The sequence below is a fragment of the Podarcis melisellensis genome (assembly GCF_964234715.1).
Source record: "Podarcis melisellensis genome assembly, chromosome: 10".
Lineage (NCBI taxonomy): Eukaryota > Metazoa > Chordata > Lepidosauria > Squamata > Lacertidae > Podarcis > Podarcis melisellensis.
Genome location: NC_138542.1, coordinates 44,783,329 through 44,800,094, shown reverse-complemented (window position 1 = coordinate 44,800,094; position 16,766 = coordinate 44,783,329). Strand labels below are relative to the sequence as shown.

The 16,766-nt window shown below is 44.6% G+C and overlaps 1 protein-coding gene across 2 annotated transcripts; it reads right to left on the bottom strand.

Annotated features, from left to right (window-relative positions):
- Positions 1-55: 55 nt before the first annotated feature.
- Positions 56-16,722, bottom strand: LOC309379473 (cytochrome P450 2D6-like). Of its 2 annotated transcripts, XM_081928687.1 has the most exons (10): positions 16,245-16,722; positions 13,735-13,834; positions 9,895-10,060; positions 9,126-9,278; positions 7,769-7,929; positions 7,501-7,674; positions 6,159-6,300; positions 4,657-4,844; positions 3,994-4,135; positions 56-1,511 (listed from the first exon to the last, which is right to left on the bottom strand). In XM_081928687.1, exons 1-10 carry the CDS (start codon positions 16,328-16,330, stop codon positions 1,333-1,335), a joined length of 1,491 nt encoding a protein of 496 aa, XP_081784813.1. In that variant the 5' UTR covers positions 16,331-16,722; the 3' UTR covers positions 56-1,332. The 2 variants fall into 2 exon arrangements, with proteins under 2 accessions (XP_081784813.1, XP_081784812.1); XM_081928686.1 differs by lacking the exon at positions 16,245-16,722 and having other exon boundaries at positions 13,735-15,045.
- Between the last annotated feature and the right edge of the window lie 44 nt (positions 16,723-16,766).

The following is a 16,766-nucleotide window of genomic DNA, read 5'->3' as shown; positions in this document are numbered from 1 at the left end:
GAGTCAAACGTTCCGGCTCCCAAACGCTTGAAAACTGGAAGTGACTGTTCCGGTTTTAGAACATTTTTGTGTGTGTGTGCAATCGGAAACCATTTGGAAGCCACGCCTTGGTTTCTGAACATTTCAGAAGTCAAACGGATTTCATTTGACTTCCAAGGTACAACTGTACTTCTGATTAAATAAATTCAACTATTTGCTCTTGCACTACAAGGGAAAATGCCTTCCACCCCTTTTCCACCTAGTCGTTGCCCCAAAGCGTAGAATTAGAGGGTCACCACATTCCATGGCAGATCATTTTTTAAAATTATTAATTGCATGTCAACCAAAACACTCACACTCTACCACACCTCCACTCTGACTAGTCTCTGCTTCTAGTCTGAGTATTTGATAGCAGTGGCTGTTGGGGACCATTGTTTCTGCTGGGCCAGAAGGCAGGGGCAGCTAACAGAAGGCAAAGTCAGGGGTAGGATGAGCCTGGGGTCACAAAGGGAAGAGCTAATGGTAGGAAGAGCCAGTTAGCGCTGGTTCTCTCCCCATTCTTCCCTCGCTTGCAAGGATATTAATGATATGGTCACACCTTTCCCAAAGCCCAGCACCTCACTTAGCTGGCTTTGGGAAGGCAGTGTGAGAGCTATTGGGTGTCAAATTTTGGCCTCCTCCCTGTCTCTGCTGCAACAAAGCAGTGCGTGAAGTCCTCTTGCAGCCCACTTGGTCTGAGAGGTTGGACTGCCCTGATATAGATAGTTCACAATGATGGAAGAGCAGTTTGGATAATATGAACAAAATCAGTTTAATAAGATACGCAATCACTTGATTGAAAATAATAAGGGAAAGATATATTTCTGAATACAGCTCATTCAAATTTCTTTGCCCCATCATGGTTTAAAAGGACCAGGCAATATACAGTCATACCTCGGGTTGAATGTGCTTCAGGTTGAGCACTTTTGGGTTGTGCTCCGCAGCAACCCGGAAGTAACGGAGAACATTACTTCCAAGTTTCGCCGCTTGCGCATGTGCAGATGCTCAAAATGACGTCACACACATGTGCGGAAGCAGCAAAACACGACCCGCTCACGCGCAGACATGCCGTCGCGTCTTACGTTCCATTCAGGATGCGAACGGGGCTCTGGAACAGATCCCGTTCTCATCCCAAGGTACCACTGTGCATGCTTTTAGAAATTCTGAACAAAAAGAGTCATTGTTCAAAGTGAGATTTAAATTCTAATGAACTAGGAGAGAAAGTGAATATCTGGGTCACCCTGTGAGATTTCAGTAACCACATGATAGGGTAAAAGTTTGAGTGCAGCACAAGTGCGTTGCAGGTATCTATAGTTATCTTGGAATAGCCCGGATCTGCAAGGGGGGTGGCGCTACTGTCAAGCCACAGCGAGATTCTTGTTGAGGTTTAGACTGGTTTTCTGGGAAGCAGAAGGTGAAATGCTGAAGGAGGCTGGTGAGGAAGAGGAAGAGCTCTGTCCTGGCTAGCTGTTCTCCTGGACATACACGCAAACCTGAAAAATAAAGAGGACATCAAGCTAAGTGTCAGTTCCTAAGTGACTCTTCCAGTGAGCATGCAGACTGCAAGACCCTACACAGAAAGGCCCCAGACAGATGCTTTGGAGAAGGTTAATTCACAGGTGGTTGGTGGTGTGCACAGCACCCTTTGAAGAAAAGACTACTGCAATGCGCTCTACATGGGGCTACCTTTGAAGGTGACCCGGAAACTACAACTAATCCAGAATGCGGCAGCTAGACTGGTGACTGGGAGCGGCCGCCCAGACCATATAACACCGGTCTTGAAAGACCTACATTGGCTCCCAGTACGTTTCCAAGCACAATTCAAAGTGTTGGTGCTGGCCTTTAAAGCCCTAAACAGCCTCGGTCCAGTATATCTGAAGGAGCGTCTCCTCCCCCATCGTTCTGCCCAGACACTGAGGTCCAGCTCCGAGGGCCTTCTGGCGGTTCCCTCACTGCGAGAGGCCAAGTTACAGGGAACCAGGCAGAGGGCCTTCTCGGTAGTGGCGCCCGCCCTGTGGAACGCCCTCCCATCAGATGTCAAAGCGATAAACAACTACCTGACATTCAGAAGACATCTGAAGGCAGCCCTGTTCAGGGAAGTTTTTAATATGTGACATTTTAGTGTATTTTTCATCTTTGTTGGAAGCCGCCCAGAGTGGCTGGGGGAACCCAGTCAGATGGGCGGGGTACAAATAATATATTTTTTAAATTATGGTGTGCACAGCACCCTTTGAAGAAAAGAAAGACCTACGGCACTGGTGTGAGTGGCCGAATGAGTAAAACCACCAGTTAAGAAGAAAATCATTTTGAAGACAGCCAAACTGTATGGGGATTGGGGAGAGGGAAGTGGAACAAGAACACAGGAAGCTGCCTTATACTGAATCAGACCATTGCTCCATCTAGTTCAGTATTGTCAGCACTGCCTGGGTCTCCAGAATTTCAGACAGGGGTCTCTCCAGCACCTGGAGATTCTGAGGATTGAACCTGGAACCTTCTGCATGCAAAGCAGAGGCTCTGCCACTGGACTTTGGCCCTTTCCCTATCTTTTGCCATCAGTTGCTTTTATGAGCATTTCAGATTAAGTCTCAGAGGCAGTGACACGGTCACAGCAATGGTGATGCTAATGTCTCATAAAAGGTGACTTACAATTTAGAAATTATTCAATCTGTTCTACCACAGAATTCTGTCACCTTATTCTGATTCCTGACCTAATTCTGCAGCGATCGCAGACCAGGCCATCCCCATGTCTTCAGGAAGTGAATTGCACTGTTTGGTGAATTATTTTGTTGTGTCTATCCTGAATGCCAATCAGGTTTTTTGCCTGATTTGCATTTTTATTCTATGAGAAGGAGATAAAAAATTGTCTCCTGCATTTCTCCACACCATAATTGGATAAACCATCTATCACAATCTGATGTGTCATATTTTGTTTTGTTTAATATTCTGGGGAAAGTCAGTCAGGATGGCTGGGGCAGCCCAGTCAAGTGGGCGGGGTACAAGTAATAAGTTGTTGTTGTTGCTGCTGCTGTTGTTGTTTTGTTATAGCCAAGTCTTATAAACAAGGGCTGGCAAACTGGGGGGTGGGCATTGAGGGCTGGCACTCCTCCAAGACCAACGTAAATTGAAGCTTAATCCAGAAAAGACAAATATTTGAAAGGTAGATCAGTGGATAGGGATTCAACCCATGCGGAATGGGGCTATCCTCCCTCTGAAAACTAAAGGAGGAGGTTGTGGTTTAGGTTTATGTACACTTCCTCTTGTCCTGCTGCTTCCCCCTGGGCAAAACCACTCTTTAACACTCAATTCAAGCAAACAGCAATTTGGGTTTTCCCTGGATCAACATTTGTTCCGATCTATCGCTAAAGAGCAGGTTTCCCCTTGGAAAGGAATGGGACAAGGGAAAACTGCCAGAAGGAAATAGCTGTTCTGAGTGCTGCACAAATGTGACTTCTCTTCAGTGGGAGCATAATTGTGAGCACAAACATTTGTACCTCCACAACAAAGATTTATGGGTAGATCTCTCTCTCCACACCCAGGACTGGATTTAGGTTTGATGAAGCCCTAAGTTTCTAAAGGTAATGGGGCCCCTTATATGTCCAGCTGTCCTTTGTCAACAACAAATTGTCGCTTTTTGTGTGTGTGGAATATATGATATATGGTAATTTATGGACCTAATAGGTATCTAAAGCCATTTGCACATGACAAAATATGTATTTTAGCAATGTTTATTTGTTTTTTATCTTATATTTTGGAGAATGTACATCCAGGTTTTTTCCCTTTAAATTTTTTTGGGGCCCCCAAGAGAGTGGGGCCCTAAGCTTGTTTAGCTTATACGTAAATCTGGCACTGTCCACACCCACAAAAGACTGTATGCGAAGAAGCCCTTATAATGTGACCATGAAAAAAACACTTGCAATATTAAAATGTGTGATTATGAAACAGTAAATATCCCAGCTTTTAGTCCTCTGGAATTACCTGCTGAGAAAGGCAGGAAGCCCTCTCGTTTCACAAATTCCCCCTTTTTATTAAGGAAATGCTCTGGGTAAAACTCATAAGGCTTCTCCCACACAGTTTCATCCTTCAGTACAGATGACAGGTTGAAGATGACCGTGGTACCCTAAGTGTGTCCAAAGAAAGAGGATTTGGTAAAAGGATTGCAATCAGCAGCATTGTCTTTTCCTTATATCCTGTCTCTATTTTGAAATATCTTAGGCTTCTGGAGACAAGGGGCTCGTCCGTACTTCTGCTTGTGCCGTGCCTAGAAAACACAGGTCTGAGCAGTTTTCTCCTTGACTCCTGCTTTCTGGCCATATGTCCAAGCAGTTTAGGACAGTGGCGTAGCGTGGGTTGTCAGCACCCGGGGCAAGGCAAGTAATTTGCGCCCCCTAACCCGTGGATTTGCGCCCCCTAACCCCCAGATGTTGTGCCTGGTGCGGCCGGCCCCCCCTGCACCCCCCACTCTACGCCACTGGTTTAGGAGTTCATTCCCCATGCAGATTCAAGGCATTTGAGAAATCTTAAGTTTGGGATAAGTGAATAAATAAAGCAGTTTAAATTTGGTTCAACTCCATGCAAAAGAGAAAAACAGTCTGCCTGCTTCTGTTCAGAATACCTTTACTCTGTTAGCAAAACTTATACCTTTGGGATGAAGAAGCCTTGTAATGTCGTGTCCCGGTACACCATGTGAGGTAGCATCAATGGAGAAACATCAGCAAATCGCTGAATTTCATTTATCACAGCATGAGTGTAAGGCATGGATGCCTGGTCCCCCATGGTGGCTGACCTGTTCTTGCCAATCACATCATCAATTTCTTTTTGGACTTTACCTAGAAAGGAAGCACACTTTCATTGTTCTCCCATTTATTTATTTTACAGACATATACACCACACAATAAGCAAACTATATAGGCAGTGAACATAATGCACCCACAGAACAGCATAAAAGTACATATCATCCAGACACACAGTATTTGATAGGTTGAGCTATACATCAGAAAGGAGGGGTACAAACGGAAAGGTCTTCAGCAGGTGTCTGAAACTTGGTGTATTGATGGTACTTCCTTTGCATAGGCAAGGAATTCTACAACTTAGATGCACAAACAAAACAGCTTATTACTTGTAGAAGTAAGGTGAATATCATGTGCTACCTTTGATAGTGCCTCTCTAGCTGAATATAAAAATCAAGCAACTATGGTGGGGGGGAAGCAGTCCAAGTAAGTTGGTCCCCAAACAATTTGGAGCCTTCTATAACAAAAACTTGAATTTGGCTCATTTAGCATGTAAGAAGCCTGTGCAGATCCTTAAGGGGAGATGTTCTATGCTGTTGATGGGAAACCTATAAATGTGTGTGTAGATCCCAGGCTGCTGGGAGCTACACTTGATCTTTCCTGTGGAATCAGCAACCTGCAGATAGGAGAATACCTTATTTCCTGTTAAAATGCTTTTATGAACAAGGACATGTTCTGTTCCAAGTGGTCACAGCTGGATGCTGGTTCAAACCTGAGCTGGAGTTCCAGCAGGAGGCTCTGTCTAGGCAAGAGACCATCTCAAGGAGAGCTCAGGCTAGAAACTGGCACACAAGAAGGCCCAATTAGAAGAGGAGGAAGAGGAGCATTCTGTGGACAGGAATTGGACTATGATTGTGCCCTATGAAAAAGTTTGCCACAATAAATTGTCTTAGAATGCCAGTTTCATCTTTGTTACCAAAGACTAAGAGCAGCTACAGATGTGCCCTTAATTCAGTGAAAACAGGAAGTCCAATGGCTTCTTGCATATTGTAGATCTCTGTCGAAACTTAAATTCCCATCCTAATATAGCTGCTCTTTCAGAAACTGGCACTAAAATCTCTCTTTTTAGAGCCAGTGTGGTGTAGTGGTTAAGAGCGGTAGTCTTGTAATCTGGAGAACCGGGTTCGCATCTCCGCTCCTCCACATGCAGCTGCTGGGTGACCTTGGGCTAGTCACACATCTTTGAAGTCTCTCAGCCCCACTCACCTCACAGAGTGTTTGTTGTGGGGGAGGAAGGGAAAGGAGATTGTTAGCCGCTTTGAGACTCCTGAAGGGGAGTAAAAGGCGGGATATCAAATCCAAACTCTTCTTCTTCTTCTTTTAGCATATAGCAGCTGCTGCAGTAGTACTTACTTTGGACTTCTGGATTTTGGATCATGTACAGCAGGCCCCAGCGCAGAGTGGTGGCAACAGTTTCAGTGCCAGCAGCAAAAAGTTCAGTAATTATTAGACGAAGGATGTCACGATTGAAACTTGTCTTCACATCTTTCTTCCTCTGAGAAGACAAACGATATGCATCTCAAAAAATAAATAAATCTTATGGCACCTATATAGCATGCAGAAAGGGTCAAAGAGACTGGACTTTCCAGTAATAGAGTCATATCAGTTACAGACCTGCCCAGTTGGGCAAGGAAGGCGCTCTTAGCAGTGCTGCCACCCTCCGAGGTCCTGGAGTGGTGGCATATTTATCAATTTATTACATTTACATCCCACTTTTTCTCCAAGGAGATTCTGAGGCCTCGTGTCAGGGAAGCTCAGATGCTTACAGGAGAAGAAGACACAGGCATAGAGAGAGAACAGTTAACAGCGGAAGGCAGGAGGAGGAGGAGAGCAGCTGTGATCTGAGCTCTGAACAAAGGGGAGACGAAAGACAGGGCCAGAGTGACAGGCTGCTGTGTGAGAGCTCCAATAGTGAGTCAGACGCTGGAATGCAGGAAGCATTCTATGCCAAATCCTCTCGTAGGATCTAGACAGTGAGAAAGATACTGGAAAAGCAGGTGGGGGCTTCTGTGCTGGGGAAGGGGGAGGAGCTCAGTCTGGGCAACTCCATCTAGTGGGGAGGACGATGAGTAGAGGAGCTATGTCCTAGTTTGTTGTTTTAGCAATAAATCTGAAGTAATTAACAGCCAGAGTTGTCTCGCATTTGTGGGAGAGACCAAGCCATAACACCTCATGAGATCCCAAGAGGTATTGGGTCCTCTCCTGGGTCAGGGCTGCAAGCCCACTGCTCCACAAGTCAGGTATGGCACACACAGAGATGCATGGGTGTAGCCAGGATTTTTGTTAGAGTGGGGCAGAACCTCAGTTTGCTATGTATTTTTATTGAATTTCATTGATAGGGGGGGCAGCTGCCCCCTGCCCCCCCCGGCTATGCCCATGCAGAGATGTACTGAACAGTGAGTTGCTGATTTAACTAAGGTTTTAAATTAATAGTTAGAACCAATTACAGTGGTGCCTTGGTTTGCAACCGCTTTGGATTACAACCACGTCAAACCCGGAAGTTCAGGTCCCTTTTTTTGGATTACAACCACTTTGGGAGGGGAGGCCCCATTGGCGAAAGCACGCCTTGGGTTACAACCTGTTTTGGTTTACAACCGGACCTCTGGAACGGATTATGGTTGTAAACCAAGATACCACTGTATAGAATTCTATGTACAGTACCTTGGGCTGGAACTACAAAATACCAACATCCTACCTTTTCTATTTCTTCCAGAAAAGCATCAATGATGTCCCTCTTGCAGGATGAATCCCAGGTTTTCACATGCACCTTCAGAATGTTTTCTATGTAGTTGAACAAACCCATGTGGTGTTTAGAGACTATCTGTTCCAGTGGTGGGATGTGCAGCAAGCAAGGTATCATATTAATGAGCTGATGCAGAATGGAAAAGAAAATCCATTACACCTGGTACAGAGATACAGTCACTAAAAAACAATATTTCTGATGAAGCAGCAGTTTTTCACACCTGAGTACACAATCCTGATGCATCTTGAATGCATTCTTCAAACAAATGCAGCAGCTCCTGGAATTTCTGGTCCTTGTAGTCAAAGCGATAGCCAAAAGTCATAGAGGCGATCACATTGCTAACTGCATTGTTTATAATAAACTGAGGGTCAAATGGATGGTCTGAAAGAGAAAAAAGTGGGTTAGTGATTCATCCCCCCTGCCCTGCCCTAACCACCATGGCCCAGTTTGCTTTGCTCTCTTTAATGTTTACTTATAAATGTTCCAAATTCAAAACTCTCTGGAAATCAAACCTAGGGTTTGAAGCACAACACTCTGGACTTTCACTGGTGGAGTTCTTTGACAGAGATGGGAGAAATACATTTTAGCTATTGATATTAGGCATGCACCTTCACTGCACTCTTTTCAGCACCTACTAAAGCATTTTGGTTTAGGCAAGCCCACCCAGATATTTTGAAAGTTCATGCGAGTTTTAATCTGCTTTTAGTGTATTGTTATTGTTATGAGTTGGGGGGGGGGGTTAGACTGTATGCCTGATCCTCCATCTAATTCCTGGATCCAGCATAGATTCAATTGCTGGAATAAGCAGGCCAGCCTAGTAATAGCCTGCTAAGTATGGGCCATTAAGGGAACAAAGGAAGTGGCTCGGTGCCAGAAACCAAAGGGCTGGGCTTCCCTCCCTCAACAGTCTGTTAGTTAGAAAGACAGGGGGCTGGGAGCTGGTTGCAAGGGGGGCAGACTGGGAAGGCAGAGAGTCAGAGCCAGGCCTGATTTCTGCTGGGATTCAAGGCTGCAGCTATGGGAGAAGCAAGACCTTCTTGTGATGTTAATGCTGTGAGCCCCTCCATCATAGGCTCAGGTTATAGATATACGTAAATAAACCATATATCATAAAAAAAAAATTCCTTCCAGTAGCACCTTAAAGACCAACTAAGTTAGTTCTTGGTATGAGTATAAGTTAGTTCTTGGTCTCATACCAAGAACTAACTTAGTTGGTCTTTAAGGTGCTACTGGAAGGAATTTTTTTTTGTTTTTACTATGGCAGACCAACACGGCTACCTATCTGTAACATATATCATAAAGACATGTGCCTTATTCCTGAAGGAAACACAAGCCTGGGTAAGCGCTCAGAACCCCTGGAATCTCACACCGCTCAAAGATTGGGGTGGCATGCAACATAATATTAACTTTTTTAAAGTCTTCAATTATTATTATTTATTCTTATTGATCATGTTATTGTTTTAAGGGTTTTTTAAACAATCAAACAGTGTATGCTTTTTATTAAATAAATAAATAAGAATGTAAACATTTTGAATTAAGCACATTTCCCACTTCCCACATTCCTAGCTTTAACGAACCTCCCTCAGCGCGGAATGCAGAACACAGATGGCCAGCTTCCTCAATCATTTGCCATTCCAGGGATTTCTTTCCCATTCCGAAATCTCTCAAGTTTGAGACAAGAAACCTCCTCTGCTCCTTCCAGGCATGATTATACTTTGCAAATACCAGTCCTAAGAGGGCATAAAATTGAAGCGGTTAAAATGCTGACATAATATTGCTTCATCTGGAGACCAATCATCAGACACTGAACCAAATCAGACTTGGTAAACAAACAAAAGGAATGGGGAAATGTATTACATGACTGATGGACAAAGTTCACTCACACTCTGTATCAAGGCACTATTGCTTTAATGTCTAAAAATTATTTTCGTTCTCTCTTAAATGAGAGTCAGTTTGGTGTTGGACTAGGATCTGGGAGAGACTCAAATCCAAATCAGTCATGAAGCTCCTCAGTCAGAGAAACAGTCCACCCCCTGCCATTCAGGAATCACAGCTAAAGAATCTTTGACATCCATCCTCAATGAGGGAGAGGCCGCCACCTTCTGTGAGAGTTTGTTTCACTGCCGAACAGCTCTTATCATTCACACTCAATGAGCTTTTGAACCTCAAGAAAAACAGTGAGAACCAAAATGCCCCTTTCTTATGGGTTGGAAGCATTAACAGACCATGATTTAATTCCCACTCTTCCTATTTGAATTGCTTTATTGCCAACAGACGGGAGGGGTCTCACTGGTTTGCCTTCTTCCCATCTCCTTCAGCACCGTGGACTGACAAAGCCAGACATACCTTGCTTGTATCCTGCCAAATAACTCTGGACAGGCATATCAGGACGATCAGCAAAATCCTCTGACTTGTGGACTAAAGCTTCTTTCATTAGCTTGAATCCATTCACTACCACGACATTGGTATAGAAGGTTTGCAGGCTGTAAATGTTCCCGTACTTCTTCGACAGCTGTAAATATATGACAGCATAGAATGTTCATATGCTAATATATATCTAGGTATGCAAGCAGAGCCATCTTACCCATAGGGGTTCGTGGTGCCTCGTGCCAGGGCATCGGACTCTCAGGGGCGCCCCAGTGAGTGGGGGAGCTGCGCGGCTTTGCCAATGGCCTCCCCTTTCCCTGCACGCCCGCCAGCTGTGCCCCATCAACCATATGGCTGGTGGGCGTGCAGCTTGCCTCCCAAGCTTCCATGGGAAGAGAGTGATCCCCGCAGAGGCTTAGGCTGGAAGCTGTGCCCCACCAACTATATGGCTGGCGGGTGCGCAGCTTCCCTCCCAAGCCTCTGAAGGGATTGCTCTCCTGCAGCGGCATGGGGGAGAGTTGCGCCCCCCAATGGCTGGCAGTGTGCAGCTTCCTCCCCCCCCCAAACACTATCCATGGTAATTTGGGGGCACTGGGCGGATATTTGCACCCTGGCACCACATCTGCTAAAGACGACCCTGTATGCAAGTTTTGGAATAATAATTATTTGACCAGAAATACAACAAATGACAACCTAGTGATGAAGGCTGTGACCAGATTACCTGTGTGTCTGCTATGTCTGTTGCCCAGGTGCTAAATGCTGGCGGCCAACTTCAAGGTACCCCTCTTTCATCTTATGGGTTCCTTTTCCTTTCAGCAGGTGGAAGATGGCTAACCCTTCCAATAGTGGACTGTCCTTGTAATGTTGGGCACATGCACTCCCCTACTTAGTATGTCTAGTGTTTCTCTAAATCAGTTTTAAAATTACAAAAATGAAACTCCAACCATAAACTTACAACAAATTGAACTCAACAGGGTTGAACTGCTAATAGTGGTTTTATATGACTTTTCATTAAATCAAAACAGTCCTCTTTTTATTGTACTCTCAACACAGAAGAAAGAATTCTACTCTTTACTCAAGCATCTTTAATTCTAATAAGGAAACTAAAGAACATAGGCGCCGACTCCATGGGGCCTGAGGGGGCCCGAGCACCCTCAAAAATTCGTTTGGGGGGGCTCTGCCCCCCAATAATTTAAGAAAATTATTACCGTATTTTTCCCTCAAAAAGAGGAAGCGGCTGCTTTCCTGCATTCTGCCTCAGGGTCCTACTGCCCCCCTCCTCTGTTTCCTTGCTGTGTTTGCTCAAACGGAACAAAGAGCAGGGAAAGCCCCTCCCCTCCAGGCAAGCAGGCAGGAGGGAGAGAGAGAGAGAGAGAGAGAGAGAGAGAGAGAGAGCGTGCGAGCTGGCTGGCTTGGGTGGGTAGGTGAGGGAAAACTTTTGTCTTCCTTTCCTCCCTGCCGTTATACCCCTCCCCTGCATTCTTAGCCAGCTGCTTCTCTGCACACCCCTCTCGTGCTCCTTGTCCGTTCTGTGTTTTTCCTTCCCTCCCCACTTAAAATGTGGTTTAAAAGCATGGATCCACATGGATCCTCAGGATCTTTGCATTGGGTCACCCCAAATTCACCAACAGATCACATAGCATGTCCATGGCTATAGCCTGCCCCCCCAAAATCACACACCCACTGTTGCCTGGGGCTGCAATGGTGCAAAAACGTGGTTACAAAACATGGATCCACAGGGATCCTCAGGATCTTTGCATTGGGTCACCCCAAATTCACCATCAGAGCACATAGCATGTCCATGGCTACAGCCTGCCCCCCCAAAATCACACACCCACTGTTGCCTGGGGCTGCAATGGTGCAAAAACGTGGTTACAAAGCATGGATCCACAGGGATCCTCAGGATCTTTGCATTGGGTCACCCCAAATTTACCATCAGAGCACATAGCATGTCCATGGCTACAGCCTGCCCCCCAAAAATCACACACCCACTGTTGCCTGGGGCTGCAATGGTGCAAAAACGTGGTTACAAAGCATGGATCCACAGGGATTCTCAGGATTTTTGCATTGGGTCACCCCAAATTCACCATCAGATCACATGTCTGTGGCCACAGCATGAAGCACAAAAATGATACATCATTAATATTCACCGCCCACGGCGGCAGCCAATCGGCTGCCGCAAAGGGCGGGCCCTCACAGGTTCACTTAAGGTCGGGGCAGCCCGGGGCTCGCCCCTTTCGTTCCCCCAGCAGCAGCGGTTTGGAGGTCTTGGGGCCCCCCAATATTTTTTATAAGTCGGTATGGGCCCCCCAATATTTTTTATAAGTCGGCGCCCCTGCTAATGAATGCTTGAATTGGTGGGTCGATTTTTGTTAATCATTCTTATAAAACATGCACCAATTCCAGTTATTAAACCTTCCTACTACTATGCACCTAACGTTATATATACCGGTAGTCTTCTGTAGATGTATATCCACCATTCACAATTAAAGAAAGCTGCTCCCTCACACAACCACTCAGTGAAAATAAAAGCAAGTGTTATTAGGAACAGCCCTACAGCACAGGGACTGAGGTGATCATTTTTTGGGGGGAGGGGAAGGATTAAGCCTCCCCCACCACCACGGGGCTTTTCATGGGTTATTGTATTCTAGTTGGAAGAATGTGCACTAAAAGGTTACAAATCTGTCCTCCATCCACTATATGGGGAGGTTTCAGGATGGAGGAAATGAAAAAGAATAAATATTTTCATTCTCAGTAGCAAAAAATCTCTTCCTCTCTCTTCATCATCATCATCATCATCATCATACCCCACCCATTTGGCTGTGTTTCCCCAACCACTCTGGACAGCTTCCAGCGCACATAAAAACGTAATAAAACATCAAATATTAAAAACTTCCTAATATAGCAATAGTGTTCAGATTCAGGGCCAGCAGTCAGCCCTGAGCTCAAACTCTTTAATATACTAAAGAAAAGGAAAGCAGTCATTTTTCTTCCCCATCCTTGCTTCCTGTCCTTCTACACATCCACCCAAACCACTGATAGGTTCCTGTTACAGGCTGTCTGGAACCCTGAATGAGTGCCTTCCTGTTAAAGGCTGGAGCCAACCCTCAAAACACCTTCTTGCAGCTCCCCACTAAACTCAATGTACCCACCCATATGTTTAAAAGCAATATCATCTAATAGAAAACAATGTGACAGTTGACTGCTGTGAACTCACACTGAAAATTGTGAACTATCCCAAACTGGTTCAAATTTGCTGTTTCTTATTTGGTCAATCAGTTCTGTAACCAACACGTAACATACTTCTATTGTGCCCATTCAGAGCTAAAATGTCCAGGAGGCTAACTGCAATGACTGGTGTGGGGCAAGGCAGGCAAAACCAAAATATAATTCCAAGGGTGCAACAGAATAACACACAAGCGCAACACCCCATCAGTATGCATGAGCCAATATTACAAGCCACAAAGGAACTGTGGGAAACAGACAAGTCCCCCCCCCCACAACCACTCACTGCCGCAGCTCAATATGGAATCAAGCCAATGGCAGGTTAACCTTCTTCCCTTCTGTTGCCCAAACACAGCACTCTTTGCTGGTCACCAGAGGAAGAAGTCTGAGGGAGGTGGTGTTCAGCTATAGAACGGACTCCCTCAGAAGGTGGTGGACTCTCCTTCATTGGAGCATTTAATCAGATGTTGGATGGCCATCTGTCACCGATCCTTTGGATTCCTGCATCACAGGGGGTTGGATTAGATGACCCTTGGAATCCCTCCCAACTCTACCATTCTATGATCCAGGTCTCTTTTTTCGCTTGGCACTTACCTGAGTGAAAGAAAGATGAGGCTTCCTCATATCAATCTGCAAAAGGGTGCCGATAAAGGGCAAGGAAATTGGCCCTGGTGGGTAGTTGCTCCAAGGCTTCCTACGCTTCATAAAATCAAAGGATAGAGTTAACAAAAAGAATAGTATAACCAGCAACATGAGGTTATTCCATATGGCCATGAGCATGGAGAACACCCAATGGAATGGCTCCATGATTTCTCCCTGCACTGATTCAGTCTCCTTCTGCTTTTACTTCCTTTTGTCTGAAAAGTTCCTCCTATGTGTATTGTGTTCCGTAGAGAGAGAGAAATGATACTAAATTGAAGTCAGAATTACTTCCTTAACACATCCCTGTGCTCCCTCCCTCTGCTTTTAAGTACCGGTAACTCCTGGAAAAATTGTGGGAGGGCCAATGATGAATAGAATGAATCTGTTAAGAATGAATGAGCTGTTTTTTCTGTGTCCTGCTTCTGGTAAGAAGCTCAGAGTTCTTCCTGGTAAAAAAGCTATAAGATGAACAATCCCCCACTCTCTGAGCAGAAACTTCCAATTTACTTCTCCCGCAACTGAGTACATGAAGCAAACACACATGTTGCTATGGCTTCAGAATTGAAAGGAAAATCATAATATTCGTGTTTTGTAATAGACAAAATGTCCTGCCTTACATGTTGAGATTCTGTCTATTTACACCATCCTTGTTTTTAATCAACCGTCTTGTCTATAAGAGCTATATAATAAAGCTGAAATAGATCTTTTTTATGTCAGATCGTGAACTATCCAAAATTAGATCAAATTTGCTGTTTTTTATTTGGTTGATCGGTTCTGTAACCAACACTTAACAAACTTACAGGCAGTGCTTTTTTCTGGGGGGTGGGGCGCAGGGGGATGCATACCCCTCAACATTTTGTGAATTTTTGTACTTTGGTCCATTTACTGTATTTATTTTCCCCGATTTTAACTATATTTTCTTGAGTCAAAATGAAAGTACTCCTAAACATATTTTTTTTGGGGGGGGGAAGCACTGCTTACAGGGTGCCCCAAAAGTAGATATATCGCTTTAGAATCCGCTTTCTTTGTTCTTTACTCAAGTTCACTGTCATCATTCACAATATCAGTAAAGAAAAATAACCCTTTTATCTACTCCACTATTCTTTCCAACTGCCAGCCTGAAATTTACTGCCACTTTGTTGTGTGCCAGCTATGTGTATCCATATAATCAGTTGTGATTAATTTCATTGATTCAGCTGTATACCTACTTTTGGGCCACCCAGTGTATTGTGCCAATCCAGATCTAAAATGCTTTTTTCATATTACATTCAACTGTGCATGTAATTTCCCCCCCCCCCCCGACAAATCAGTTACAAAATATTAGGATACATATTTATCATATTCATACTGTACCTTCATCCTACCTCAAAATCTCTTGAGGCTTTTGGAGAATATATTGAGCTGGCATTAGAGGACTTGATAATGTTATTACTCCATCAGCATAAATACTCATTTTGGAAATAGAAGGACCTACTTCTAGATTTGTTCATTAGACTTAATCATAATTGCAAATGCTTCAATGCATATAGCAAAACACAATGCAGAAGGGAGGTTGTCATTTTCTTCTGTATGACTATACCAGAGTTTGCACATTAACAATTAAAACTGTTGATAGAATAGTATATGATGCCTTATACTGTCAATAGTATTATTACTTCTGTTTATTTTTTCTTTTGAGCAAATCCACCATTGACTTTGTGCTACTTCTAGCTCCCATTTGACTTGGCACCTTGCGCTATTCTGGCTGTAGATGCAGGTCAGGCCCAACAACTTGGTGCCTTGGGGGGAGCTAACATCTGTGTAAACCGCCATGTTTTGCAATGGCCTCATTCCCCCCCCCCCCACACACAGCTGACCCTGTCATGTCTCAGACCCCTAAAGAGAAGCCAGCAGGGGGCTGAGAGGGATACACTCCCAATGCCTATGCCAAGGTTTACCTACGGCTGAAATAAATAAATAAAGTTGTGCCCAATTTTAATCTCAAAATGTTTGTTGCAGTCTGGCTCCCAGAGGGAGGGTTTGCTGTGACTTCATATGCAATGTGAGGAGAAGTTTATCTTATATTGATCATTTTTGGGGAAACGTAGAAAAGATTGTGAAAAGCAGGCTCAACAAGAAATATTGAGAGAGATTACAAGTTGGCCTAAGGCCAGATCTGAATCTGTGATAAAAATCAGATATTTAACTACAGGGTTCACATAACTAGAATCTTGCTTGACTGTAGCACAAATTGCCCCATTCCATGCAGTCCTAATTTTGGCTGTGGCCTGTTAGGGCTTAATGGAGCATAGGCACCAATACCGCAGCTGCAGTCCTACCAAGCATGCCAGCCTGGGTAGGAGTTGGGGGAGTGGGCAGGTTGTTGTATCAGTCTGGAGCTGGCAGAGTGACTGGGCTCAAATTGGACTTGGACCAGTTAATGGTGACCCTCGTCTAGGCCCTGGACAGGACTTCCACATTGCCTTTGCTCCTCAACTGATGCTTGTATCTTCTTCCAGTTCCTGTGCAGATGTTCACGTCTTCTGTCATGTTTTAGGCAGGTTATCATCTTTTAAAAAACATTTGTTTCAGTTAGATGTTTGTACAGGAAGGTTTTTTTTATTATTTAAAGGCCAGTTAGTTTTTCCTTAAACTTGGAAGACTGCTTGAAGAGGAGATGAGATAGAAGTGAATTCATGATTGCCACAAGGCCCAGTCAGCATTCTGCACAGATAGCTGGAGAATGGGAATGGAAAAGTAGGCAGTCTTCATGATTGCCACACATGCCAGCCATTCAGCTGGCAGTTGCTGGAAATGGGGATATTTGTTTTCCTCTTAACTTGATTCAGCTTGGAAAGAGTGAATGCAGATCCACAGGAGGTGCGCCACTCCAGAAATGTATTTCAGTACACAGCCTTTTGTGACTAATGGACCTTGGGTCATCTTCCCAGAGACCCAGAAGCCAATCAGGACTGGGAGGAGTGTCAACCAATCAGGAGGGGGCA